Here is a 27,829-nt window from a genome sequence, read left to right as displayed (position 1 = left end):
TATCATAATGTAGGAAGCCAGGATTTTCTATGGTGAAGAATAACCAGTTAAAGTATCCTAAGAAAGGTTAGATGGATTTTTCTCAGGGACCAGACTTTAGAGATGTATACATTCATTCATTCAATCAATAAACATTTATTGAGCAGATACTGTAGGTTGGGTGCTGTTATAGGGAACAAGCCCAATAAGGATTTTTGCTTTCATGGAGCTCCTGGTCAAGCTAAGGGAAAACAGGCGGTATGCAATAAAGTCTATAATAGAGCTCAATATAAATCATAGCGTTGCTATAAGGTGATAAGGTGTGACAGGGAAACAAAAGTTAAAAGGTGAGTTGGGTCAAGTTGTTGATGAGAGCATGGGTGAAGTGATAACGGCCAGAACAGGCTTTATTGAGAAGGTAAGGTTTGAGTAAAGGTTTGGGAAAGGTGGAAAAGTTAGTTATGTGACTATCTGGGGGCAGAGCATTGCAGGCACAGAGAATAATTATTGCAAAGGCCCAGAGATGACAGGACTTTCCCGACATATTTGGAAAACAGCAAGGAGGCCAGTGTGCCTGGAGCAGTAAGCAAGGAGGTGGTGGTTAGCTGGCGGTCATCTTGGTAATTGGAATAACTGGGCCATGTGTCCTTCATCATTTAATAGGCTAGCCTGGCCTAATTCACGTGGTGGTGTTCATACGAGTCCCAAGTGCAGCAGGAGAAAGCTATAAGCATTTGTCGTCTCTGCTCATGTCATATGTGCCATTGTCCCATTGGGCAAAGCAAGTCATGTATTCATATTGATAGTTCAATGAGAGGGAGCTATTACTCAAAGGGTATGGATACAGAGAGGAGAATTATTACAGCCACTTTTATAAAAACTCTACCCATTGCCCCTACTTTACTGGATTAAATCTCCTATTTTATGTATATGCCAGTCTTCTTAAGGACAGAAGTTCTGTTTCTTCATGTCTATATCTTGAGTATGTAGGACATGTTCCACAATAGTTCATTTTCTCATCGTGTGGCATTTATAAGAACCGAAGACATTTGGCTGTGTGAGCCAAATTGAGTTATCCATTTTAAAGAAATGGAAAGAGAAAAAGTTCAAAATTATCCTGAACCTCAAAATGCTATTCCCCCCAAATGTATGAGCCTCACCAGCACTTGAGCAGAAGCACAGCCTGGGTAGCTTCTCTGACTGTCAGCTTCCCTGTAAAGGCTGCCAACAATAATCTCGAACTCGAGTGCCAGTGGTGCTCCAGCTGTGTCCCGAGAGAATTCACACACATCATCGCTTTGCATATTTTTATCACGCACTCAACTACATCAATGCCTCCTCAATTTGCTGTGGCTTGGGAAATGTCAGAGGAAAGGTTTATGAAGTCTCCCACATATGCAGACATCTGGCTAAAGCAAGCGGGCCAGGAGATCAATTTGCCAAAGCTTGGGATTTCTGACTTTTCAATCTTTTATCCAAGAACTTAGTGAAGTCATGATTTTACAAAACAGTACTTTCCCAGCCTCTTTCCGAAATTCCGATCTGACCTAGGAAATTCATTCCAATTAGCTGGGGATGTACCTGATTCAAGGAGCAATCATTTTATTCTGGCGAGTTAAAACAAACACCCAAACAGATCCTTATTTCAAAACTTCAATAGGTATTGGTCTCACTGCTTTCTTAGTGTCTCTGACTGCAGTCTCTACATAGAAACATTCCCGTGGGGAAAGAAAACAAGAGCAAATGTGGCAGAACTATGGCCTCTTTTGTTTTAAATTTCAAGCTGTCCTGGGTTTGGCAGCTGCTTGAAATGGTCCAGCTGGTGTTAGTTGACCAGATGGCTGAAAAGTAAGGGGAAATTTCTTTACACAGGAAATAGGGCATCTCAGTTAATAATGGCTAAAGATAATGCCTCTGGATCCCTGCTCCAAGGGGATGGTTATGGACCTGTCAGAGTCACCTGTGCACTTGTGTCATCCCATCTGTTCCCTGCCAATGCTCGCTCTCACCTTTACAGCCTCTGGGCTGCAGCCACAGATGAGGACTGAAGATACATTTAGGAGGGGCCACAACTCATACAGCTATAATAACAAAAACAAAGTAAAGGAAAATAATTGTTTAACCCTGTTTGGCCACACTCAAACCCTGCCTGATGTCTCATAGCCTTCTATTCCATTCATCCTGATATTTTCCAGCAGGTGGGAAAGATAACAATACACCCAGGCTTTATTCTGCCCCTAGGGTTTTTATGCTCCAAACATTTAGAAATTTATCAACAGCACAGCTTCTTGGAGGTGGGCAGAGATATATTTTAAAAACCAATTTTACAGCTTTAAATGGGAAGGCACCTATGGAACAGATATTATGCTGGCATTTCATTTTTCCTGCATTTAGGGAAGAGATTGAACTTCTGAAAACCAAACCAAACAAAACCAGACAAAACAAAGCAAAAACCACAAAAAGCTGTGGTTGGCAGGAAGGCAGGAAATTAACTTGAAATCAATAGACACAAGTTTCTTTCTTGAAATGTGTTTAAAATTTGTGAAGCATGTTGGAAACCTGCCTAGATTGTCTTCTAGAAAAGCTTATTTGAGTAGGAAGTCCTCATTGCCTGGAATGACCTTTACGTCCTCCCTACTTCACCCATTTAATCTGCTTCATAGATTCAGCTCAGGTTCCCTCCTTCAGGCCATTCTCCTAACACTGCTCCTTCTCTCCCTCCTTCTATGGCTCCTTCCTCTTTCCTCCCTCCCCCTCTCCCCCTCTTTTCTCCCCCTCCATTTAATAGGTTAGGCATCTTCCTTGTTCCTATACAGTCCTGTGTCACTTAATGACAGAGATGCATTCTGACATATGCGTCGTCAGGTGATTTTGTCGTTGCGTGAACATCATAGCGTGCGCTTACACAAGCCTACGTGGTCTAGCCCACTGCACACCTAGGCTGTGTGGCACAGCCTATTGCTCCTGGGCTACAAGCCTGCACAGCCTGTTACTGTACTGAATGCTGTAGGTAATTGTAACACCATGGGAAGCATTTGTGGGTCTAAACACATCTAAACATAGAAAAGCTACAGTAAAAATATGGTATAAAAGATACAAAATGGTATACCTCTATAGGGCACTTACTATGAATGGAACTTGCAGGACTGGGAACCTGCTCTGGGTGAGTTGGTGAGTGAGTCGTGAGTGGATGTGAAGGCCTAGGACATAATGTCCACTGCTGTGCACTTTATAGACACTGCCCCACAAGCCCTCCCCCTGCTTCCTTCCGACAGGGTTGGAAGTAGAACATCAGAGCTGTCAGTGCCACTCCACGAATAGGGATATGGGTTGGGTTGATTAGAAATATTGAGGAGAAACTGGCTGGGTGAAGTGTGTCGCTCTTATGTGACATTGAATTGGTTCCAACTCCTGGTGACCCTATGAATGAGTGATGTCCGCAAAGTCCTGTCCTAACAGCCCTGCTCAGCTCCTGTAGACTCACGCCTGTGGCTTCTTTGATGGAGTCAATCCATCTCCTATTTGGTCTTCCTCTTTTCCTGCTGCCTTCGATTTTACCAGCATTATTGTCTTTTCCAAAGAGCCCTGCCTTCTCCTGAGGTGCCCAGAGTAGGACGGCTTCAGTTTTGTCATTTTTGCCTCCAGTGATGTCTCAGGCTTAATTTGCCCTAGGACCCCACTTGTTCATCTTTCTGGTGGATCAGGGTTTCCACAGAGCTCCCGTCCAACACCGTATTCAAAGGAATCATTTTTTTTCCTATAAGCCTTCTTCACTGTCCAACATTCACATCCGTACTTAGTAATTGGAAATGCGAGGGTATGGGTCACCTTAGCCTTGGTCTCTAAGGACACTTCTTGGCTTTTGGTGATCATCCCTAATTCTTCCTTTGCTGCCTTTCCGAGTATCAGCCTTCTCTTGATTTCTTGGCTGCAGTCTCCATTTGAATTGATAACTGAACCAAGGTAGGCAAAATGAACAATTCAGAGGTCTTCATTGTCTGTTAAAGTTGTGTATTTCTGTTGTAGTCATGATTCATGTCTTCTTGATGTTCAAATGCAGTCCTGCTTTGGCACTTCCTTCTTTAACTTTAATCAGAAGTCATTTCAAATCACTGCTACTTTCTGCCAGTAAGATGGTATCATCTGCATATCTTAACTTATCAATAAGGCCCAGATCACCATAACAGTGACCATCAGGAGGGGGTGAAAGGTGGTCTGAGAATCAGTAGGAATAAGAAGTTAAAATGGAGAGACAAAGGAACATAGGGGATTGTCATGGCAATGTGGTTTGGCTACTGCATGTTGGATCAGTGGTCAGATTAAGGAACTTTCTGGTATTCATTAAAAAAAGAGGGCATTTAACATGGAGAGCATATAGAATTGAGGACTCAATATTTGGACTTTGAAAATCTGTTTTCATTTCCATTGATCCTGTCTGGCACGAAGGGCTCTCTCTAGCATTGGACTGATGGAAGAAATAAAACTTATCTATGTTTTACATGATTACAACCCGAAAATATTTCCAAAGTACAGGGACAAGCTGGCTCCCCACCCTACCACAGAAAGCTTTTTCTAGCAGTGGCACTTAGTACTTGTTAAGGGAGCTCCTGAGGACCTGTGTCCTTGTACAGGATCTTAGGTCCCCAACGAAACTTTCACAGCAATGTCCTCTGAAGACCATCAGGCGAGATCTGGGGCAGGGGGGGGGCGGCTGTGGCGCCCTCTGAATATGTAGCGCTGGGGAACAGGCTTCTTTGTGCTGAAAAGGTCAGTGGATGACCGTTAGGAGGTCCTCTGTGTGCTCACAATTGAGGTGCTGTGAGTGAGAATCTATTGCCAAACGCCATAGATATTGCTCCCATTAGAGAAAAAAATTCCCCTGAACCACATATCCTTCCCTTACTTACAGGAAATTGAACTCCACTATAATCTTAGGGGCCCACCATCATAAATGCGGTCCATCATTGAGGGAAACGTTGTTATATGACGTATGACTGTATTCCACATTGTTTAATAATCACCATTCCAACTATCTTTCTCTGGCATACCAGATTACAAGTCCCTGAGGGCAGGGACAATGTTTTATTTATCTTTGATTTCCCAAGCCTCTACCATATATGTGTGGCACACATATATAAATGTTAGTTGGATAAATGAATGGATGAATGACTTGCCAATGAAATTGCACGTGGAATACCACTTGACTACAAGTCTTTTCAACACTGTTTATTCATTTGCTGTCCGACTCTTTACTGAGCACCTACTGTGAGCCAGGTGTTGTGCCAATGGTGGATATGTAAAAATGGACAAAATCAGTGGAGTCCTTGCCCTCATAAAACTCTAAAATTAAGTATATTTGTTTATAAATATAGCAGTATGGGAATGGGATATTCTTATTGTCTCAGAATTTCACCTAAAACCTCACTCTAAAGGGAGAATCTAAACCTGTGCATACAGGATGTAGGGCTTTCCAGAAGAAAGAAAAAGCTATCTAGAGACCATTACACCCAACACCCTGTATTACCATGGAAGACTGGACATTTGAAAAGAATTAATTGAAGTAATGTAATTTGTAGGTGTTGACAATGTTGTGGCGTTTTCCCTACTCTCCTAAAGATGGGGAGAAGGTGAATTGCTCCCACCCCTGTAAGAAGAAATTAGCATCTCCCCCATATGTCATATATCTGCTGAGCTGCTGCAATTCCAACAAGTTGCCCTGTCTTAGAGAGCAAAGGAACTCTTTGGAGAACCGGCCATGTGTCCTCAGTAGTTTGGGTTTTGTATGAAAACATGAACACCCGTACTTGTTTCTTACCTGGATTAATTCTGAAGGCAGCAGCATAGCTGGAATACCCAAGATGGTGAGGTGAAGGCAGGTGCATTAACAGTTAAGTTGCATTTCCACTGTTTAGCAAGGCAAGAATGCGTGTTCTTGGTGGGCCAAATAAATGGTGTGCAAGATAGCCAGACGTGAATAATCTTGAAAACATGTCAACCAGGAGGGCTGTCTACCAGAGTAAGGAGACCCCAGGAGTTGTAAGGCATCAGCCGGAGAGTGCATTCTTCCTCCAGGAATGGCGTAATGTGTGGGATCCTCAGGGATCTCCAAAGAACTCAAGTTCAACTCACAAGAAAGCTGGCATTTGGAGGCTCGCCATTAGAGAAGGCAAGAGTTAGAATCCAACAGTGTCAGTTACCTAGAACTTCTTTCCATCCACCCTTTCATCCTCAGCCCTCAACCGTAGTCAGCATCAGGAGTGGGGAAGAGAATTGGAACAGCAAGGGGAGGAACTGTGAAGGAACAGACGATGTGCCCACCTCACTGCGCATCTTCAGGCCTAAGGTCAGGCCTGAGCTGGGGGCCAGGGAGAGAAGGGGCACTGGACTGAGTGAGCTGAAGTTTTGTTTCAGGGTAGATGACTTTTGAAAAATCTGATAACGGACTATCCTAAAGTATTTATCGCCAATACTTTACCTATCTAATAATTTGTAAAATATACATATGTTCATTCTGGTCTAATGGCATGACCTGCAGCGACTGAGAATCTCTGGAATCTTCCTGCAGTGTCCTCCAGGGGCAGGGAAAGCAGAACCAACTGGGGATACTTAATGGCAGTGATTGGGGAAAAAATCAGAGCCATTGTTTATTCAGACCCTCTAGAGTTTAACTCACTCAATAAACTGCCTACCTATGAAAAACATTGTCATGCGTGTACACACATGCATATCATAAACTTTGGCTCTTCTCATTGATAGGATGACTATAACCAAATAATGGGCCACCCAAAGAACATGGTGTCTTCTATTCATAAGGCCCTTTATATGAGTCTTCTAATGTAACCTCCCATCACGTGAAAGTCTCTTCTGTTACGTTATGGACAGGGAACAATAAAAACAAACAACCAGAATGAATTGAGTGCCTACCATGTACAAAAACTGGGCTAAACTTTATAGGAAATGCCTCATATCATCCTCATTTAACTTTTGAAAGGGGTAGATAATATTCTTATTTCAGAAATGAGGAAATAGGCTCAGAGAGGTTGAGTGAAGGGTCTAAGATTTAGACCCAGGCCTTCCTGTGTTTCAAAATAGATGTTTGTGGCTATATTCTTAACTTCCCAAAGTCTACTTGAGAACTTTTGGAAAGAAAGATCTACTCCTTTAGAGAAATTCTGTTCCTCTATCGTATATGTCATATTATTATGAGATTCTTCCATATATTAAAACTCTGATATTTTTCTGTAAAACTGTGAACCTTAGATTCTGCTTCTAGTCTGTCTTCTACATGGCATTCATGGCTGTTCATCAATTTATCCATTTAATGAGGATTTACTGATCACCTAGTCTAAATCACACACTGTTCTGGGTGCTGAAATTAACATGATAAGCAAGACGAAGTTTTTGCTTGAATGAAACACACACCCCATTGTGCATCTTACCATAGATCATCCCTCATTCACTCTCATCATTATCAGGTCTTTCTTTTTTACATTGCAAAATAAGATTTACATATATATATATATATATATATATATATACACACACACATATGTCTTCTAGAACACAGTGTGACACAAACACCCATATAAGAATATTTTATGATGATCATACTTACAAAAGCAAAAAGGAAAATCCTAAATATCCACAATGGTAAAATAAATGACAGTTAATACATCGGACTATTAAGTCATTGCAAATTATGTTCATGATAGATTTTTAATGCCATGGGAAATGGCACATAGTATAGAAGTCTGTAAAAGTTTGATCTCAATTTTCTGTGTGTGCACATGTGAGGGTTTGCCTACAAATGTGCATATGAAAAAAAAAACAAATGCTGGAAGGAAATATGCCCAAATCTTAAGAGTTATTTACTGGATGGTTAACAGTAATGGTATCTTCTGTGTTTTCTGTCTTCTCTATAACAAGCACGTCTTACTTTTGAAGTGTAATGTGCGTGCCTACTCTGTAAAAGGTTGTTGCCATAGGCTCCAGAGCACCTGTGCAATCAGCATAGTGGAGTATCTGCTTGGGGAGTGCAGTGTTTATAAATGAAAATGAGTTTTTATATGTGTGCGCGCGTGTGTGTGTGTGTGTGTGTGTGTGTAAGTAAGTGTATGGTCAATTCTTTCTTTTCCTTGACTCACTTTTTATCCCATTTTCTTTTCACACTGTCATCCATATGAGTCACAACTCCCCACAGTCAGCCAACCATGTTTAATAATAGCCTAAGAAAAATACACGTAGGAAGATAAACCTGCTGATGGCAAAAGGATAACTGCCATGAGTTCAGAGCCCAGTATAAAATGATTTTTGATTATACCCTCATTTGGCTCCTGATTGTCTCTACATACAAAGATCACTGATCAGTGAACATTTATGTAGCAACAGTTTTGACCATTGATGTAGAATCATAACAGCTAATACTAATGAATAATAAATTTATGAAAATGCAAGCTACTATTTTAAAATAAATGACCACTATTTTCATAGCAATAAGTGGTTGGAGGCTAAATGTCTTATGTTTCAACATATTATCTGCTTACAATTTGTCACCAGTACTTTAACCATTAAATTGTAAAATACATGTTTGTGCATCCTGGGGTTTAATGGCATGACATGCAGTGATGGCAATAATTAATAACTAACGAGAAATAAGCAAATGAACCTGTTTGGGAGGGGGCATGGAGTGGATTAGAATTTCTATTAGGTAAAATTGATTTGTGATTATGTAGCGGGAAAAATAACTTAGTATTTCTGATGTCTGTATTCCAATAGAAATATCACACAGGTATTTTGTACTATTTGTTATTCTAGAAAATAAAACAGTGTCAGAGACAGATCTACTCCTTTTTCTATTAGCATACAAACTCTAATATTTATCTTTGGAGGCATGGAACCTGAAGAGTTTGCATAAGTATTTTCCCAACATCCAGTCCATCTCCATTATGGCCATCGACCTTCTCCATATATCACCTTATCTTCCAACGCAGGAGATAATGTGGAACATGACCTAACATTTCACATCATGGCAAATGCAGCACAACTGAACAGAAGCCCAGGCCAGCAAAGATAGGGGATTATATCACAATTACTTTATGGAACTGGGATTTGGAGTCACTGCTCAACCAGCATGAGGCAATGGACACTGAATACTAAATTGAACTCCCACTCCTATAAAATTGAAGCCAATGGCTCAATGGATCAGTGAAAGGGGAAATACACATAGGCACACTTCTGGGGACCTGGGGAATTTCACAAGCAGGACATTTATCATTACTTGCTTAAGCAATATTTACAAATGCAAAGGGCCTGCTTTACATAAAAATAGATTATGCAGCCATTATGGATTATTATTTGATGTGCTACAAAATGTCTGTGTGTCCCTGACATCCACCCCACACTTCTCTGTCAACCTGCCACAGTTGCTGGAATTTTCACCAGCTTGGATGACTCCACTGTTCCTTCTCTAGGCAATTGTGTCACTCAAAAATAGTAATGTCTCAGCCATTAAGGTAAAGGCATAGCAACGATTCACATATGTGATTTGCTGCACCCTAATATTATATGTTCATCTCATAGAGATATAGATATAGATATATAGATATGGCCTTTCTGTGTAAACTTCCAGGAGCTCAATTCAAACTGATTACTGTAAATGACTTTACTGAGCATACGAATCACAATAGCTTCACCAATAAATACTTGACAAAACAACATAAGTTGCATTAATCTTACTCCAACTCCTGCAAGCTTCATGGCTCATAAACAACGTGAGGTCGGAAGCACTTAATGGCTTCTCAGACAGAATTACTGAGCATTCATCTGCCTCTGCTCATTTCTCTTCTCTCTGCACCCCAATTCCTCTTTCCAATAATTGATCTGATGATGACGTTGCCCCATGTCCTCAGAGCTCTGATTCCCTCAAACTCGGCTCTTTGTTCTCTCACTGCATTTGTAGCTACAACAGAGCCACAGGATGACAGACAGTTCTGTCTTCTCAGAATCCTCCAGCCCACAGACCTTTGACAAACTCTCAGGCCACTTGTTGTCAAGTGAGGAGATTTCTTACCTTTGGCAGCGATGCCCTGGAACCTGAACTCTGAGTAGTCATCGTTAAGACTGTGGTGATGCCCAGCGCGACTCTGGCAGGGGCTGCATCCATGTTTATCCAAAAGGAGACCCAGGACAAAATGACTATCAGCAGACTGGGGATGTACATCTGGATCAAATAATATCCCATCTGGCGTTCCAGGTGAAACTTAACCTCAATGCAGGTAAACTTTCCTGGAAGCAGGAAATGGTGATATAAAAGGCAATTTAAGTTTATCTTGCCTGTTCCAGCCTCTCACTTTATTCAAAAATAAAAATTAAAAAAACACACCAAGATTATTACAGATGGATTTGGAAGATTGCACAAACCATTCACCCTACATAACCATTTCCAACTTAACCAGTAATGGAATGACTATGAGAATGAGTGATTTAAAGAGTCACTGGACCAAAATCATGTGGCATATTTAATTTTCTAAGTCTTGATTATTTACACAGAGCTTCAGAATTTGCAAGACTATCATAAACTGACCAGTATAAATAAAATATTCACATTTCATGGGGATAAAATACATAATATATAGCATATAATATATAACCTACAGCATATATGTATAGCATGTAATATATAACATGTAATATATGTAATAGTTGAAACCATTCCTTCCTAAGTCATAAAGTTCGAATGGAGCTCCCAAAGTATTTGAATAATTGTGAATCTGTTTTTGTGTTACCAATAGCAAGAGAAAAATACCCATTTGTGTAAGCCATGTATATAATCCAGTCAGTATAAAAATTTCCTAGCCTTCTGAGTAATTGCTCGAGGGCATTTAGAATATTCCTAGAATTTGTTTACAGTGTTACATTGCCTATAAAAAACAGTGCATATAAAGCCATTAAAACTTTTAATATACTGGGGCCAGCCAAGTGGCTCAGTTGATTAAGTGCTCACTCAAGAGTTTGAGCTCTGAGCAACAGTGGTTCGATTCCCGGCCTGAGCTGAGCAGCCACTGAGCTGCCAACAGGTGGCAGGATGGCTCAGCTTAAAAAAAAAACTTTTAATATACTATTAAGAGATAGGTGTTCCTCCCCCTTACCACGGTTTTCCCTCTTCAACTGGCTTGGAGTTAGAACCTCAGAAGATAATTTGGCTTAGCCCACACAAGTTATCAGAGATTGGATTGGATTCCTCTCGGTCAGGAGGAACCCCCTGGAATCAGGTGTGAGTTACTTCCTAGGAAGCACTGTTGACTGTGAAACAAGTGTTTATGGAGCATTCTGCTCAGCGAGGGACCTGGAGCCGTCACTGGACACACCTTGATTGCCTCGCCATGATCTGCCATGTGGTATCAACACTGGGACATTCCTAGGAAAAGCCATCAGCTTTACTGGGCACACATCATCTTCCAGGTAACAGCAGATGCCCACTTGTTGCTTCCCCTCCAGGGCCCCCGCCACCCCATGTGTCTGTCAGCACTGCTGACAATGCATGCCTTTAGAGCCAGCTGAATTCCTGCCAGCTGATCTTCATCCAAACTCCTATAACTGTCCAGGACTGCAGAGCCCAACAGCTGTGTTTCTGGGTTTACAAAGGCCTGTGTGATTATTCCTCCCTCCACTAAGCTGGAGAGTGCAAACTGACCCAAGGATCCAATGGCAAAAGTGGATGCCAGGAACCGGCCAGGATTTATACACTTCCTGTGCCACTTACAAGGCCTCGGACACCTTTCCTCAGACTCATGGTCAGCAAGAAAACAGCAAAAGATGCCCACATCTCATTCCTTTTCTGTCTATTTTGCAAAAATTCTCTGCTGTGCTCTTTGACCTATTTCAGAGGGTATCGGTATCTTATCTGTTGAGGGGGTTTGGAGCCAAGCCCAGGTCCTTGCCTTGTAGCTCTGTTTTCTTGGTAAATACGAGTGTGCAGCAATTACCGTGATGGGATGTATGCCCCAAGCTGCAGATGGAGCCCACCTGGGTGTAGCAGCTGAAAGAACACTTACCGGTGTTATAGTGTTTTGTGCAGTAGCCGAGTTCCTTCTCTTCTTTCAAAATAAACTGGGGTAGGGTCAATCCTTCAGCAACTTGAACTGGACCGTCGCTTAGCCACTCAAATATCAGGTCATTCATCGTGTACCCAACTGGAGTAAGCAAATCATAGTGAAAAACTGAATGCATCTTTCCAAGAGACCTTGAAAGTCTAGCTAGCCATGTAAAGAAATCAGAAGATGGTCTACAGCAGACACGTGCTCAGTCAATTCAGAAGCATTCTTAATAAAAGAGCTGCAATCATCATGACAACTGAAGACAGCAAGCTCTTTCTGAATGATTTTTTCTGTGTAATGAGAGAATGGAATTTAAAACGTCCATTTCCTTCTGCCTTTTTATTCACTACATCTTTCTGAAGAATAAACAAGTAAATAAACATGAAAATCCTTTGAAGACTGTCTTTACTTGAAAGAGCTATGTCTGTGGCAATCCAATAAGACAATACAATTCATGGACCAGTCTTAGTATTTCAAATGAAAATCATTATTTTTATTTATTTATTTATTTATGTGTTTATTTTTCTTTTTATTTTTTTAATGAGAACGCATTCATCACGGGCCTGCCTAAAGCATCCCCATTGTTTGACCCCTCTCCTTGGGCCTATTAGCTTTGTTTTCGGAAAGCTTCTGTTGAAGTAACTGAGGTCAATCCTCAGTTACTTTGGCAAGTAGTGAAGGCTATAGGCAGGTAACTTACGAGGGAGTTGCAGAAATATGCAAATCAAGCATGTTCATTTGTGATACTGTGTTGCTAAACAGGCCCACTCATCACAATGGTTAACATGAAGTAAACCATTCTGTGTTATGTAAGGTGATATTGTTATATGACTGCTTAACTATCCAAAGTAAGATTGTGATCAGTTTTCAAAACCAAAGTTAGCTCTTAGCCTCCAAAGTCCTGTTAACTAGGTCATTATCTGTCAAGTGCTGCTGGATCTTTCTGTACCCCAGAAATGAAGACTGTTCTTCCTTCAGGCATTGTTTCTCTCCCCTCCCCCTTTGTTTGTGATATGTGAACTCTAAAACGAGCGTGAGGAAGACAGGGATATTAAGTGAGGTTTTGGTTGGCCGATAATCTCCGCATGTTTAAGTTTATAGATTCTTATAACTGTTTACTGCAAATTAGTGACTCACCAAAGCTACCCAGAAATCAATGGCAAAGTTAATTGGAATTGACTTTCCTCTTTCTTTGGACCACCTTTTCCATTCAAAGCCAAAAAACTAACATGGAAAGCAAAGAATTACAGAGGACCCTGTACAAGCATTGATGTTCTAAGGCGTGAATGGCCAGCCCGATCTCTTTTACTACAGGCTGCATGAGTCCTTCGTGGGTCTCTCCAGCAAATACTAGAAGCTCATCATCAAACACCCGTGTCCTTGCCTGGCGAGCTTGCTGGCCGCCACAGGAATAGTCCTTGTCAGCCACCCTGAAGCTGCAGCCTGGGGCAGACGGAAGAGGCGAAGAGGTGGGGAAGGAGGAGGTAACATGAGGGTAGAGAAGTGATGAGTAATTTCTCCCCTTCACATTCAAAGTCAGCGGTAAACATGTATCTCTCCTTCTTTGATGGTACTACTTCTGGGTCCTGCAAGGACCAACCATATTTACTAATTGGAGTTTTTTAAGCCTTGGTGAGACCTCAGGTGACAGCTATGGTTGCAGTTTTATAGAGAAAATAAATGTTGGGTTGAGGCAGGGTTGAGTTTGGAGCAGTAGAGAAGACAGGGAAAAGGAATCATTATGTAAGAAAATGTTTTTCTTAACTTTCTTCTCAAGAGAAGTGGCAGTAGGGGAGAAAAGAATACATAAAGTTTATTACAAATCAGAAATTCTCATTTTATCCCTGACAACTTCTTGAAACAAAGCTGCTTCATTATTTTGTTTATTTCTGTAGGAGGTGTCAAGGGAAATCGGTGGCGATTTTAAATGATCAGAAGGAAACCCTGTCGCTGACTCTTTTTTAATAATAGTCAGTGTATCTTTTAATATTATTTATTATTTTTCTAAACCAAGAAGTTAAAACTATTTCCTTGCTCCAGCCTCATTAAATCTCATGACATCCCTGTAGGTCAATAGGACTTATTATTCTCTGCATTTTTGCAAACAGAGAAACTGACAGAGCAAGCCAGAAAAAAATGTCATGGCTCTTGTCTTGGAGGCATCAGCAACTTATGGCATGTGTCAAAGATTTCCGTGGCATCAGGGCTAGGGTCTAAAGGGGGCAAAGTTCCTCCACCATGCCTTTGTGCGTCCACTGCCCATCTAAGGGAGATGCCCCTCATTCCCTATCATCTCATGGCCCTCATTCTTCCATCCTCCTTTGACAAAGGCTCCTGTATTTTGTCCTCAAATCAGTTACCTCTTCCTGCCAAAATGCCTTTGTGGTGATGGTCTATGTGAGCATAACATAGAAAGAAATACAATTTTCTGATTAGAGAGTAACTCATTATAGAGGTTGAATGACTAACAATCTTAATTTTCCCAGGAGATGTTTTCATTCAAAGGAAAGCTTACTCAATCAGGCTTCTTTGGTGAGGAAGGGCGAGTTATTTGGCATTTTTACTTTGAAAGATTCTCTATGCTCCACTGGATATGAGCCATGCACATGCACTTTTGCTTGTCCTTTCATTAGGAACTTGGGAGTTGGAAGTAGGTAGAAAATGAGTCTTATGGGTCTTTTCTCCTTAATGATGCACTAAAAGAACCAGGTTATTGGTTAAAACGAGCAGGCAGTCATTTCAGCAGTGGTGACTTACAACTCTCCAGCTGCATTGTACAAGTCTGGACATCCATTGGAAAATTCTTCAAGTCCATGGGACAGGATAAGGTCAAGGTGAGTCTTAGCAAAACAGTAAAAAGGAAGAAAAACAAGTTTTAAATCTGTGAGGTCTGATTCTTGAGAAAGAAACCAACATTACATTTAGTAGTAAACCAAAGTGACACTGATTCAAATAATGAAATCTAAGCTTTCAGGGCAATGCTTTTTATTTTTCAAATGACCAGTAGTCATTGGTAAAGTTTAAAAACATTGTAAAATTTCATTATACTCCCTTTCTATTTCCCATCTTACAGCCTCTGACTCCCACCTCCTCAGTGGCACCAGTCTCAAGTTTATTCTAGAATCAACAAGAGCACTGAGAAATAGTGTACCGAGGACACTGGGCTCTTACCCATATTGATGCCCAAAAGACATAAAACTTATACTGTTTTAGAATTATATTTTGGACAGGTGGACTTGACTGCTTCAAGGACAATAACTGATGTGATAAACATAATTGGTTGCTATAAGCATTGGTTCTCCTTCCATCAAATGGGCAAATTAACTCCATTCTTTTCATTTGCTAATCTACATGGATGGGTTAACAATATATTGTAGCATTCATTCTGGGATATTGACAAATCTGGGGCAAGTAATCCTTGAGCTGAAAAAGAACGCATTTAAGGCTAGTGGCTTGCACATAGTTTTCACCTCTCTGCACCCAAGAGGGGCTACTTTCTCCCCTTTGCCTCTTCCCATTTCCAAGCTCCAGCCAGCTCTGCCCAAGCCTTATATCAGGATTCTGTTTGAGCCACCATCTCTTTTCCAGCATTTCCTTTTTTAGTCCTCAAGGAGATGGTGCATACTTCTTGCTGTTCCATTTTTCTATACTTCAGATTTTCAGGAAGGAAATTAAGATTGAGAATCAGCATATCTGGGTTCCCTCCCCAGTATTGCCTCAAACTGTCTCTGTCCCCGAAGCAAGACCTTAAACTTGATAAACATTCGTCTCCTTGTCAAATGATGGAGTAAAATGATTCTTATTCCCATTTAGCTCCAATACTGGAATCCCTGTGAGTCTAAAGTTCACTGCTCCAGTATGTGTTCCTTTTCTCTGAAGAATCTAATATAGCCATCGACCCCTCTAACTTGGGCACTGCTACCTAAACGTCCCTTGCTGTCATGCTCATTCTTGCCCTCCCGTCTGCTTCCCTTTTCTGTCTCTGCTTCATTGTATACATTCTATATAAGCCAAGACAGAACAAAAAGTAGTGGCGTACTTATTTTAAAGAAAGAAAAGGTTTGGGATTTGAAGTGAGATTACACAAAGAATCTATGCTGACAATCTTCAAAATGGTGAAAATACAACAATGTTGGGAAAAGCGAGCTATAAAACAGTGCATTGTAATCTGAATTATATAAAAATATGTTTCCATTCTTGGAAATAAGCACAACACTATATTAGTAGATATTTTTGGTTGGTGGGATGATTCATATTTTGTTTTTACTCTTGTTCATTATCCGTATTGACAAGTATAGGTTATTTGAAGATGTCTTATGTAATTAAACATGCCTTCAAACAATAGCTGAAAGGTAAAATTATAGAATGCTGTTTTATTCAGCAATCTTCTGCTATTATTGTAAACTTATTATTTAAATTTTTCTGTAAACATACAGTATTTCACCTTCATTGCTAAATAAGTTATCTAGCTTCTGTGGGCTATTCTGAGAACACAAATACCATGTTTCTAAAGGAAAACAAATAGTTTTGAGTTCTAAACAACTGACTTAAAAATAACATTTTAGATAGGAAAAATCATGTTTGTCAATCAAAGAGTTCATTTGGAGACATAGATGTAAATATGTGTAGCTATTTATATTTTTCTCCCAGCATAAAAAACTTTATTTTTTGGAAAACACCACTTTATTGAGATTAATATCATGAACTCTTTAATAAAGGCAGAGTAAAAGGATTAAATGAAAATCTTAGTAATTAAATTTTAAAAATCGGACACTTTTTAAATGGGGGAATAAACCCTCAAAAGTATCTGTGAGTTTAAAATTGTTATTAACACAGTGAGAATCTATTTATTCTTTCCTATTTTTTAAAGAGGAAATATTTTCATCAAACAAAAATATGTTCGTCATACAAAAATCATCAGCAGGCATGCACATAGTTCAAGTGAATCAAAATCAGAAAATCTGGAAATTTCCCACTTTTGAGAAATTACAAAGCAATAATAGTGGAAATGAATCCAACTTAAGAAGCATGCAACATGGAATTGAACTATTTTGTATGCTATTGAAAACAATCTGATTTTAATATTCTTAACTATATGTTTGCTGAATATGACCTTTTTTTGAAGTGAACTGTTCACATTTATTTAGGGAGCAGAGGCTTCCCACACAGTTATTTCTGCCTTTGTGGCAGATCTAACAATCCTACAGGGACCTAGAATTCTTGAGGTCAAAACTATTACCAGCATGGAAAAGCCCACTGAGAGAAATTCCCACCAAGCATGAAACTGTCCCTGAATTTTGTCTCAGCTGGGAACTCAGAGGGTATTTCCCTTCCTCTGTAGTGTTTTCTAATTTCCTTTCTAGATAGGTTTAGTATTGGAACCCAATGGGTGCCAGTCACAAGGAGGACAGTTAACAGCTTGGTGGTTTGTTAATCTGTTGTCAGCTGAGGAAATGGGAAGTGATTGTAAAGCTCTAATCGGTTCCTTCCCGGGCTGCAGAGGCCATAGTTTATGATGTCTAGTTTACCGCACTCTCTAGGTGTAAAATGCAGACTTGCCCTTTACTTATTTTTTCCTTTTTCAGTGAAGTTACTATTAAACACAGTAAAAGTACACAAATCTTAAGTTGCAGCATGATGACTTGTTACATCCTAGATCTACCCGTTTAACAAGCATCCAGATTTAGAATAGTCCCATCACCCCAGAACCTTCAAAAGGGGGGAAATGAGCTTATTATTGTGTACAGAGATGCAGAAATTGCATCAAATAAGACTGACACATACAGCACTATGCCGAAACGTGAACAGTTTTTATCTCCTTTACTCTGGATCTCTATCTATTTTTGGCGGGTCTCACAGAAAGTGTTCTAATTGAAACTCAGACTGTTCGCTGGCAGACACTGCCTACAGCATGTCAGATTTGCTCTCCTCTTTCCCACCATCTAAAATATGAAGGCAGGGAGCTGAGGCTGCCCATCTTCCGTGTGATGTTCGTTAGAGAACTCATTTCCGGAAGCATTATCACACATCCCCCACTGTCACTGGGGCCGACAGACAGGCCTTCAGGAGGCCTCCGCTCCTGTTTGCATAGGGCAAGGAATAATGTTTCCTTACATAGAGTCCCCGTTTCTTTACTGAGAGTAAGAAGGCTGGAGCAAACATTTCCGTTTTAAAGGCACAAGAGTAAAACAAAGCATAGGAAGTCAGTCTCCCCCAGTCTCACTTCCCTTCCTTCCTACTCTCCAGTTCACCTTGCTCATAAAACCAGCTCTCGAGTGTGTACCTTACTTAAAGTTTAAATGACTGATAGATGCAGACATTGTGAACAGTTGCCGTTATTTTTACAGTTTGTAAAATCAAATATTACATTTTTATTTACTTATTTCTCCTCTATTGCAATGCAAGACCCATGAAGCCTGGGACTCTCTGTTCTTTAGCATCTAAAACTGTGCCTGGCACAATGTAGGTAGTCAGTAAAAATTTGTCGAACAAAGGAATGAATCTGTGTCCTAAAGGCCTGTGGGAGAATCTCATGCTTTTTCCCTGCAGAAATGGGAAAAGATAAAGGATTTAGAAGAAAGGAGCCTGGACATCAGAGCCCACTGGATTTGCCAAATTCCAAGACAGGCCAAGGAAGCCAGCAAAGCTTGCCTGGCCCCTCCTGTAAGTTGCTAGCAGATTCCCACTAGACATAAAGCAAATCATGCTGAAGGAAAGCCAGGAAGCTCGGTCCACCCGCGTTGGCCAGGACTGTTCTCATATTGCTAGAAGGATGCAAATCAACCCTTTCATTCTACAGTATTATGGTGGACAGAAGGCACACCTTGATTCATTAAGGAACTACTGGTTCTTAAGGAACTTAGTAGTATTAGAATTGGGAGCCCATTCTCAGTGAAAGATTCTTGGGAGAAAAAAAGCCATTTGGAGAGAAAATGAATTTTCAGGTCGGAATACAATGAGTGACCTTGCCTAAAGCAATGATTGCCAACGTACTATTTTGGGGGAGTTAATTCTAATGGTTTCACTTGTCTGTCTTGTTCAGAAAGGAAGGACAAGGGAATGCTTCTGTGTGTTTCAGAGAAGCAAGAAAGCTCGACTATATTGCTGTTGTTCCTTTGCTTGGGGACCATGTCTAGCACACTCTGCAGCACATTACAAACCCTCAGCAGTATGCGGCACTATCAGAAAGGGCAGGACCTGTGACGTTCTTGTAGGATTAAAATACTTAATAGGGAGAAATTTCAAAGTGATGATGATGATAGTGTTGATAGTCACACTTCTCAGCACCCGCTGTAGCTCAAGCACTGTCATTACTTTACAGTCATGGGGTGCCGTCACACAAGGCAGATAGCGTTCTCTATGTTTTTGAGATAAGCAAATGGAAGCTCAGAGAGGTTCAGACATTTTCCCAAAGTCACACAACCAGTAAGTGACCAAGTTTAGATGCGAACGCAACTTGAGCTGACATCAAAGTTCATTTCTTATTTTCCACTCTACCGTATTTCCTCCTCCTCAGAAGAGTCCTTTACTACTGTATCATCCTCTTTTGTCTTTGAAGCCAGTGGAGTGAGTCATAGACATCTTAATTGCCTTGCACCTGCTCAGGGAGACCCCTTTCACTTTTCTTCAGGCATCCGGACTTCTCATGACCCTCCCTGTTAGAAACCCCTCCAGTCTTCCCGCAGCCTCGCAGAGTACAAACATCATTGATGGGATCCAGGGAACTGGGTGGTTGACCCAGATTACCCATAAAGAGCTATTGGACCTTGATGAAATCTTTGGGCTGCATTCCTCACCCCAAACCCCATGCTGTTCAAAACTTATGATTCTAAACTCTAAGTGAAGGTGACCAGTTTAAAGGATTTCCTATTATAGGTGAATTTGCACTCTCGAGTATGCTAAAATCCCTTAAGTGAAAGTAACAATGCTTCTTAAAGGAGGAACTTTCTGGCAATCTGGGCATATAGGTGGGATATTCATTATCCCCATAGGGCTTTGTCATCCAACATCCTAGAACACAGTCCACTCTTTCCCCAAGAACATAAGGACAGCCTTATTGTACAATGTAGGCCATTGAATCTTTCCTCTCAGTTGTACCTTGAAGTTTCTGAACCATGTGACATTCTAATGTCAGAGAGATTTGACAGGAGGCATCAAGTACCGAACTAGAGTGTCATCTTAACCCATCGAGACCTTAAGTGAAATTAGCCTGGGGGCAACTTAGAAGTCAAGTTAAAAGTGCATCATTAATACAACCCACACATGGGAAGAGGGAGAGAAGAGTTAGGGAGTCAGTGGATTCAAAGACACTGCCAGGCTGGCTGTCTGACCAAGATACTCTTGAACAGAGTGGGTTTCAAACTCTGGTGGGCATGTGGGTCATCTGCAGGGCGGGGTGGGAATGCAGATGCTCAGGCCCTCTTGATAAGCTGCCCACGGAATACTGATGCTCGTGTCCTGGAGCACAATTTAAGAAGCACTGTTTCAGCATGTTCCAAGGGCTGCCTTTAGTTACTGTCAACACGGTAGACTAAAAGGAGAAATGTTTGAAAGGGAAATAGGAAAGAAGATTGAGAAAGTGGTCTTCAATTTTTCAGTAGCACCAGCACTCCCTTCAGGAAATATTACTTTCCACTGGAAAGCAGGGCAGGACAGTTAGGCTCAAGCAGGCTTCTAAGTGGCTGGACCAGGGGTAGTGAGACAAAGGGGTGTCAACCATAGCCTTGGTCACAATGGAGAGGCATGCTGGTGAAGTCAGGTGGGTGAAACCAGGCTTAGTCCACTGGCAGCCAGGACTGGTGGGCGTGGCTAGAAAACTGAGATGGCTGCTCCGAGGGTGGGGAGGGTGGTTTCCGGGTGAGGCAGTGAACTCTGCAAGGCGGTGGCAGTGTGTCAGGGCACTGGCTCTGATCGCTGACTAGAAAATCAGCCACAGAGAAGTGGCAAAGGAAAATTGCTGGGCTGGCTGAACGTGCATTGGATTGACCTCACCTAGAAAGTTACAAAAGCTCATGATGCTGGTCAGGGAGGAGCACAAAACACAGGGGAAGACCACTCCAGGTCCTTGGTGAGATGGGATTCATGTTAAACAGAACTCCACCTGAGTTGTCATCTAGGGTATCCATTCCGCAATTTTGGGTAAGCATTTATTGAGCACCATGTGTATCATATACTTGAAAGAAGAGCTTCTCTCTTGAAAGAGCTCATAGTTTAATGTCATAAATATATATTATATATGTATATATGTGTATATATGCATATATACATGTGTACGTGCATATATGCATATATACACACACACACATATATATTCTTGTAATGGAATATATCTCAGTAGTTGTGTGTTTATTCTTCAACTTTTTAAAGTTGTTTTCGATCCTCACTTAAAGACTCCTTCAGATTATGTAAATCAGACATGCATGAGCTGAATGAAGTAAAAGCCTTTTAATTACTCCCTTGGTGCCTAGATAACTGCTCACACTGATTGGGTAGAGCAGATAACCTACCCTTACAGACCTAAATCCCGAGAGAGCCCTTTGGGTCTATCAGGGAGGTATGACTTTCAATAATCATTCAATGCTCCTGAATCAAAACCCAAGGTACCCACAAAATGATCTTGATTCACAGAGAACAAAAGCCAAGTTTGGCTAAGCAGGCAAGGAATGAAAAATGTTAAACTCATCTTCTGAAAGCTCTGTAATTAAACAGCTGCTTTGAACTTACTCATATAAAGCACAGAAAGTGTCCTGCTCCCTCCAGCCCTGAGCTGTTCTCCAGGTCCATGGGCAGGCACAGATGTGGCTGCACCTGGGAAGGCTTTGCGCGTAAGTAAAGGTTGAAAATTCATGCTGTGTTAATTATTAGGCATTCCAGAAAGATCCTAATGCATGTCCTTGCTAAAACACCTTCCAACTCTTACTGCTGCATATAATCAACTAATAGTCATTTAGCTAAAGGCTCCCATGACTATTAAGATGCAAATCTACAGAGAGACAAGTGTTTCAAGTACTGTTAGTCATTTCCTCCTTTGTGTATATGAATTAATGGATTCCCAGATTCCTGACTGATATCCGCAAGAGCAGACTTTGATGCTGAGAGTATCAAATAGAAGGGTGACCCTGGATGGAAAGCACAGCTCAGAACATTGTGGCTGTGGCACCAGAGAGAAATTATATTTTTTTTCAGTATTGTCTAGGGCTGAACGTAAACCCTAGGTTGGTCCTAAGCAGTATGGTTAGACTCAGCCCTCTTCGTTAATTCCAAGTAAGTTGAAGCCTGTTTTTTCCTGTTGACCTTGGGATTTGGGGGAGATGGATGGCAACACTGCTGGTTCATCAGCTGTTCTACTCCTCTCCCCTGACTTCAATGCCAGTGGCTGACTAGGAAGGCTCATGTTTACCAAACATTATAAAGGCATCACAGAAAATACCCATCTGCATTGAGCAGTACTAGCTGGGAAGGACAAAAATACGATATCTGCTCCCATCTGCCTGGTCCCTTCAGAAAATGTGCATGCATATGGTTGGCCCATGTTAATTAAGTCCAAATATGGATTGGATTCAACTTGGAGTGCAACTGATGAATCTGCAGCTAAAACTTTTCCAAATGCTTTGATATTTCCTGAACGAAAATGTTTTGAAGGTGTTGACTAGGAGAGGGCTAAATTGAACACCACCAGAAAGAAGAGATCAAATTACCCAAGATTCAAATAACCACTTCTGCCCACATTTTTGTTACATTTTACATTTCAGGGTCATTTCACGTCTAGAATTTATTTAAAGACAAACATTCGTGAAGATAAAATGTTATCAGCCTGCACATTAAACTAATGAGGACTGACTTGTCAATCCCATGGTCGCTGTGTGTCTAAGTTCACAGCCATTTAATAGTAGCATTGAGGTAAAGAAAGAGAAAAGTACTGCATGGCAATTTTCTTAACGTTTGTTTGGGATTATTTTACTTTTGGCAAAACAGGAGGAGAATAAATACTTGTGTACTGCAAATGTGGTTTTAAGAAAACCGGAGTAACTTGGTTTTGGTGTCCGCTGACAGCCAAGAGCAAGATTGTGTCACTTTGCTGGTATTTTGCTGCATTAAGACTTCTGTTGTAACTGGCAGAGAGTTGCTGGCCATGTTTTTGGTGGCAAAGGTGGAAGAGAGAACAGAGTCTTGGTCAGGTGGTATGATGGGTCCATCCTTGATGAGATAATGCTTTGAAATTAAGCATGGTTCCTCAGTTTACTCTTAACAAGCAGCTAAAAGAGGAGACCCAAACCATTATCTTAAGGAAGTTGCAACTGTCACTTCTGTTATGACCTACATGCCTCCCAAAGGGAGGATAACCCAAGGCAAGGGAACCCATCTGCCTGGGGCTAAGCATGGAAGGGGAGTGCAGCCGGTGTGTCACCGATACTGAATAAGGAAATGTCTGTGTGTGGGTTAGGGAGAAGAGGGAGAACCGTCTCCCCACTTCCCTCCCCTGTATCCTGCAGCCAACCCAGGGTGACCCCAACAGTCATTGAATGTTTAGTATGAATCTGGAACTGAGAAAAACTTCAGATCAAAGCAAGGTTAAATGACTTCTCATGGTCACTTAGGAAGATTGCATTTGAATTCAAGTCTCCCTGAACCTCAGAACTGACATCTGCCTCACCCCCACAGCATTCTGTCTTTAATCTCCTAGCTCACTTAGTGCTTTCGACCCTTCATCTAAGTGCTCAAATGTAGCAAAATATCCCCCTATTAAAATGAAGCATCAAGTAAAATACTTGTTTTATTGTCCTTTGAAAGGAATGATCAATCAGATACGGGATGGCCTTGCTCTGAGTGTGTGTCACATGTGGAACTTCACATAATTACATATGTCCTTCATTGTCTCTGAATGACTGTCCAATGACAAATGTTGTGTCCTCTTCAGTACAGATGTTGGTTTGTAATTTTAAATGCCACAAGCAAGGACAGACTTGGAGAGACTGCTGAGCTTTGAGGATGAACAATTTTTTTTCCCATTTTAAAATGGAGTGCCTTTCCTTGGGATTATGTACTGTGAGAACATGCTGAAGTAATTCATGTGTCTCATAAGAGCCATGGCGATATTATGTGTGTTTATTTGGGGATTATAGCCATCTAGAGAGCCTTTCAAACGCAGCACTGTAGAGCAGGGCAAAGCCCATGTTCAACATAAGTTGAGCAGGCTCACCAGGACCTCTGAATTTCCTTTGGCTTCTTGCCACAAGAAAATTCAGGTAATGAGTAATAACAGATTAGCCCTTCAACTCGGCTGGCTCAAATCTACCATGTGATTTCCTTTAGCCTGCACATCCAGTTAGTAATTGTCCCAGCCAACCATTTTTGTGTAACTGTCTGAAAGTATATAAACCCATACTTCCTGAGCACATCCTAAAATAACGTCTTATGGATACTCCTGCTGATTGAATCAGGGGGTACAAATGATGTAATTTGCGATTGGGAAATTTCTCAGTAGGGACTTCAGTATCGAGTACTTGTCATTGTGTAAACTATATGTTGAATGTAAGGCTGCTTCTTAAACTACAGGTACTCGTATCTTCCCTATGCTACTCCAAACTCAGGTTCCTCTCCTCAGGAGTTGGATATTCAATATGGGAGAGCAAGGTTCAAAGAGCTAAAAGTAGCTTGAGATAGGCACCTTAAATTTAAATCTCGTCTTGCTGACTCTCAAGCCCTAAGGGACATGAGGAACCCACTTTTACATGTCCTCAACCAGAAGGAATTTTGTGATTTGGGAAGGAGTAGATGATTTCAAGTTTTCGACTTATGATAAGAGCTAGAAGTAGCTTTAGACTTCACTTGATCTCCTGGTTCAATATCATTTTATAGATAAGGAAACTGAGACTCAGAATGATAAACTGATGGGGTTAGAGAGGCTGTTCTGTGAGCCTGGAGGATATAGTAAATGATGGAAGGAAGTATGGGGCCCCCGATGTCCTCTGCTACCTTCTCGGTATTCTGTTCTTTGCACTATTGCTTTCAGAGCAAACTCTGATGACTGTTAATGCAGGGGGAAGTTACCTCCAAAAGGACAAAAACCTACTGGTTGCTATTGCTAGTCCAACAAGGTAAACACTCCAGGCACAAGTGGTCATGCCAGATGCCGTGTATTTCTTTGCACAGTTTCCTCTTTTCTTTCAATGAGGGTAAGATCCTTACTCTGCAGTGTTTGAATCAATATTGTGTCCTTGAGTGTATGTGTATTTCTGAGCCCAGTCAGGAGCTCAATAGAGCTTTTCAGCACTTCAAGAGAGTCTTTCATGTATAGATCACACTTTGTAGACTTTAATACTTCTACCCTCAGCCACACCTTTTTTTGAAAACCGCTCTCCAAAAATACCCACTCCGTATCACTTAGCTCCGCTCCTGCTGAATCCACCAGCAAATGTGCACCCCAGCGCCTCCCACCCTCTGGATCATGCTTGCCTCTAGGAAGAACAGAGTCATTGTGGTTTCCATGGCATTTCCCAGCACTTCTCTGAAGCTTCACTGATTAATTCTGATGTGGGCGCTTATGTTACAATCATTAATTACTGCATTAAATCAAGTCACAAAACTAATGAGGATTTGGACACTGAGTCGGAAAGTGAGAATGTAATTTTGCCTGGATTATAGGATATAAAGATAAACACGGTCCAAATAAGCACAGAGAGAAGAAATCACAGCTTTTCATAGCTGCTTTCTAACAGAAAATACGGGCTTACGTGTCTCATTAAAACTGAGAGTGAGATAATCAAAGTATCACCATTGGTAACATCTAGGCAGGGCTTAGTTCACTGTGCATTTTATTTTTGGCTCTGACATCTAAATCAAGAATGTTCTTTTTTTCCTATGCTATAAAAATCATTCTATAACTAAAGTTAGAATCATTTGAAGTTCTTGCATCAGGCCTTAGGATGAGTCAAGGATGGGAGGCTGTGTGAGAAAAGTTGGCCTTTCATGTGTGGGGGTGGAGTTGGTCACCAGACAGGATTGTTTGGAGAGCACCGTTGGATGTCTGTCTAGAAATCTCCACTCCATCTGCTGTCAGTTGTGCCTGTAATCTATCATTAGAGGGAGAAGGCATGTCAATCCCCAAAAGTTCTCTGTTACAACTCAAGTACTACTGGGAAGGCAGAGCACTGAATCATCAACACCTGGAATTATGAATGGAATCAAAAGGGGTTAACAAGCAAATCACCTCCAAACGCCATTAAGGAATACATTTCAGGTCAGATAGAGTTTGATAATGAGGGGAGCAGGAACCTTGGTGATATGGGGTGCTGTTGTGGAGGGATTATCCCATAATTATTTATGGTTTAGAGGACTCACTGCAGGTGGAGGGGGGCATAAGGCCTTCAGGTACCTGGTCAGTCAAATAAGACAGCAGAAGGCAAACTATTTTCTTAACAACTTTGCTACAGACATACCCATCCTAGAGGCATACAATAAACCTGGAAGTAGTTGTTACCAGTTGGAAAGTCATAGCTTCCTTAGGAAAGATAGAACCTTTTCCTCCAAACAAACAAAAGCAGAGTTTAAATTCCCACGTACATAAAATATGCATATACTTTTAGGGGGATTCAAAGACCCCCTGGAGTTTTCACCTAGCCCTCAGATTAAGCAACTCTCCAGGATTGGGTTAGTCCCATCCTTAAGGTTTGGAGTTTGTAAAGATTTATTTTTGTCAGTTTACTCTTTTTCTTAGAGGCTGGAACACAAAGCTCAATCATTAAATTACAAGAAAATACCAAGGGGTCCTAGAGCATATGGCAATGCCATGTTTTACTATCCATATAACATATATTGTATTCTGATTCTCTTAACAAAATCATCTGTTTTTCAAAGCTGAGGAAATAGAGGTTCAGAGAGATGATAAATTTCCATAGGTCACACAAGTAGTTCTGAGGCCAGAGACTCAAGCCCAAGGATGTTTGACTCTAAAACCCATGCCTCCTATAGTATCAGAAGTAAGCAGGGTAACATTCACCATCATAGGGTTCAGAGTAGGGGCTCCAAACTGTATAGCAAACTGAAAATTGCAAGATGAACACCTTCATTTTGTACTGAAGTAGAACACACGATAAAATTAAATCAGCAACATACTGTTGGTGACCAAACATATGTCCACTAACTCCAGTGGGACAAAATTGTGTGAAAGCAAAAACTGATATAATACCCACATCCTTCCAAAAATGGTAGCCGTTTGTTTATCCCATTAACAAATGTAGGAAAAAGCAACTAATGTAAGTTGTAGCAAACGTGATGTAAGCTATATAAGGAAGAATTTCTGCACAATGTTAGAGTAACATTATATGATCCAAAGAGAGAATATAAAATCTCCTCTGAACATCTTTAAAAATAGAATGAGTTTTCAACAGGTTGATGAAAGTAGGGAGTTGACATAATGAGTCTCTTTAGCCCTTTGATCCCTAGGATAGTAAAATTTTTCAGGAAGTAGATATGCTATATAAGCTACATTTGGTATATGTTATAAAACTATCAAGTAGATCTTCCTATTCGAAAGCCAGTTGTCGCACCTTGAATTTAAACAGTCTTTTCAGACATTTGCAAAATTTGAAGATACTTTATGTTCTCATCTTAAACCTTACGTTCTTCCTCCAATAGTCCTTTAAAAAAATGGGTCCCAAAAAGGTGGGTTCCAAAACATGTCTTTGAAATTGTCTTTGTTTGTGTTTGGACTTGAGTTGAAGTAAATGAAGAATGAATGTGTAGTAAGAGGTGAC

At 40.9% G+C, this 27,829-nt stretch overlaps 1 protein-coding gene across 3 annotated transcripts in view; it reads right to left on the bottom strand.

The window, feature by feature from the left end:
- Positions 1-27,829, bottom strand: part of GLRA2 (glycine receptor alpha 2) — a 170,807-nt gene that overhangs the window by 85,361 nt on the left and 57,617 nt on the right. For all 3 annotated transcript variants that reach the window (XM_019665938.1, XM_019665947.1, XM_019665956.1), the window contains 3 exons: positions 14,832-14,914; positions 12,033-12,170; positions 10,049-10,263 (listed from right to left, as the gene is read on the bottom strand). In XM_019665938.1, the coding sequence (XP_019521483.1) occupies positions 10,049-10,263; positions 12,033-12,170; positions 14,832-14,914 (436 nt within the window). The remainder of the gene's footprint in view (positions 1-10,048; positions 10,264-12,032; positions 12,171-14,831; positions 14,915-27,829) is intronic.

Source organism: Hipposideros armiger, unplaced genomic scaffold, assembly GCF_001890085.2.
Source record: "Hipposideros armiger isolate ML-2016 unplaced genomic scaffold, ASM189008v1 scaffold_13, whole genome shotgun sequence".
Classification (NCBI taxonomy): Eukaryota; Metazoa; Chordata; class Mammalia; order Chiroptera; family Hipposideridae; genus Hipposideros; species Hipposideros armiger.
Note: the sequence above shows the minus strand (reverse complement) of the source record. Positions and strands in the feature narration are given on the sequence as shown.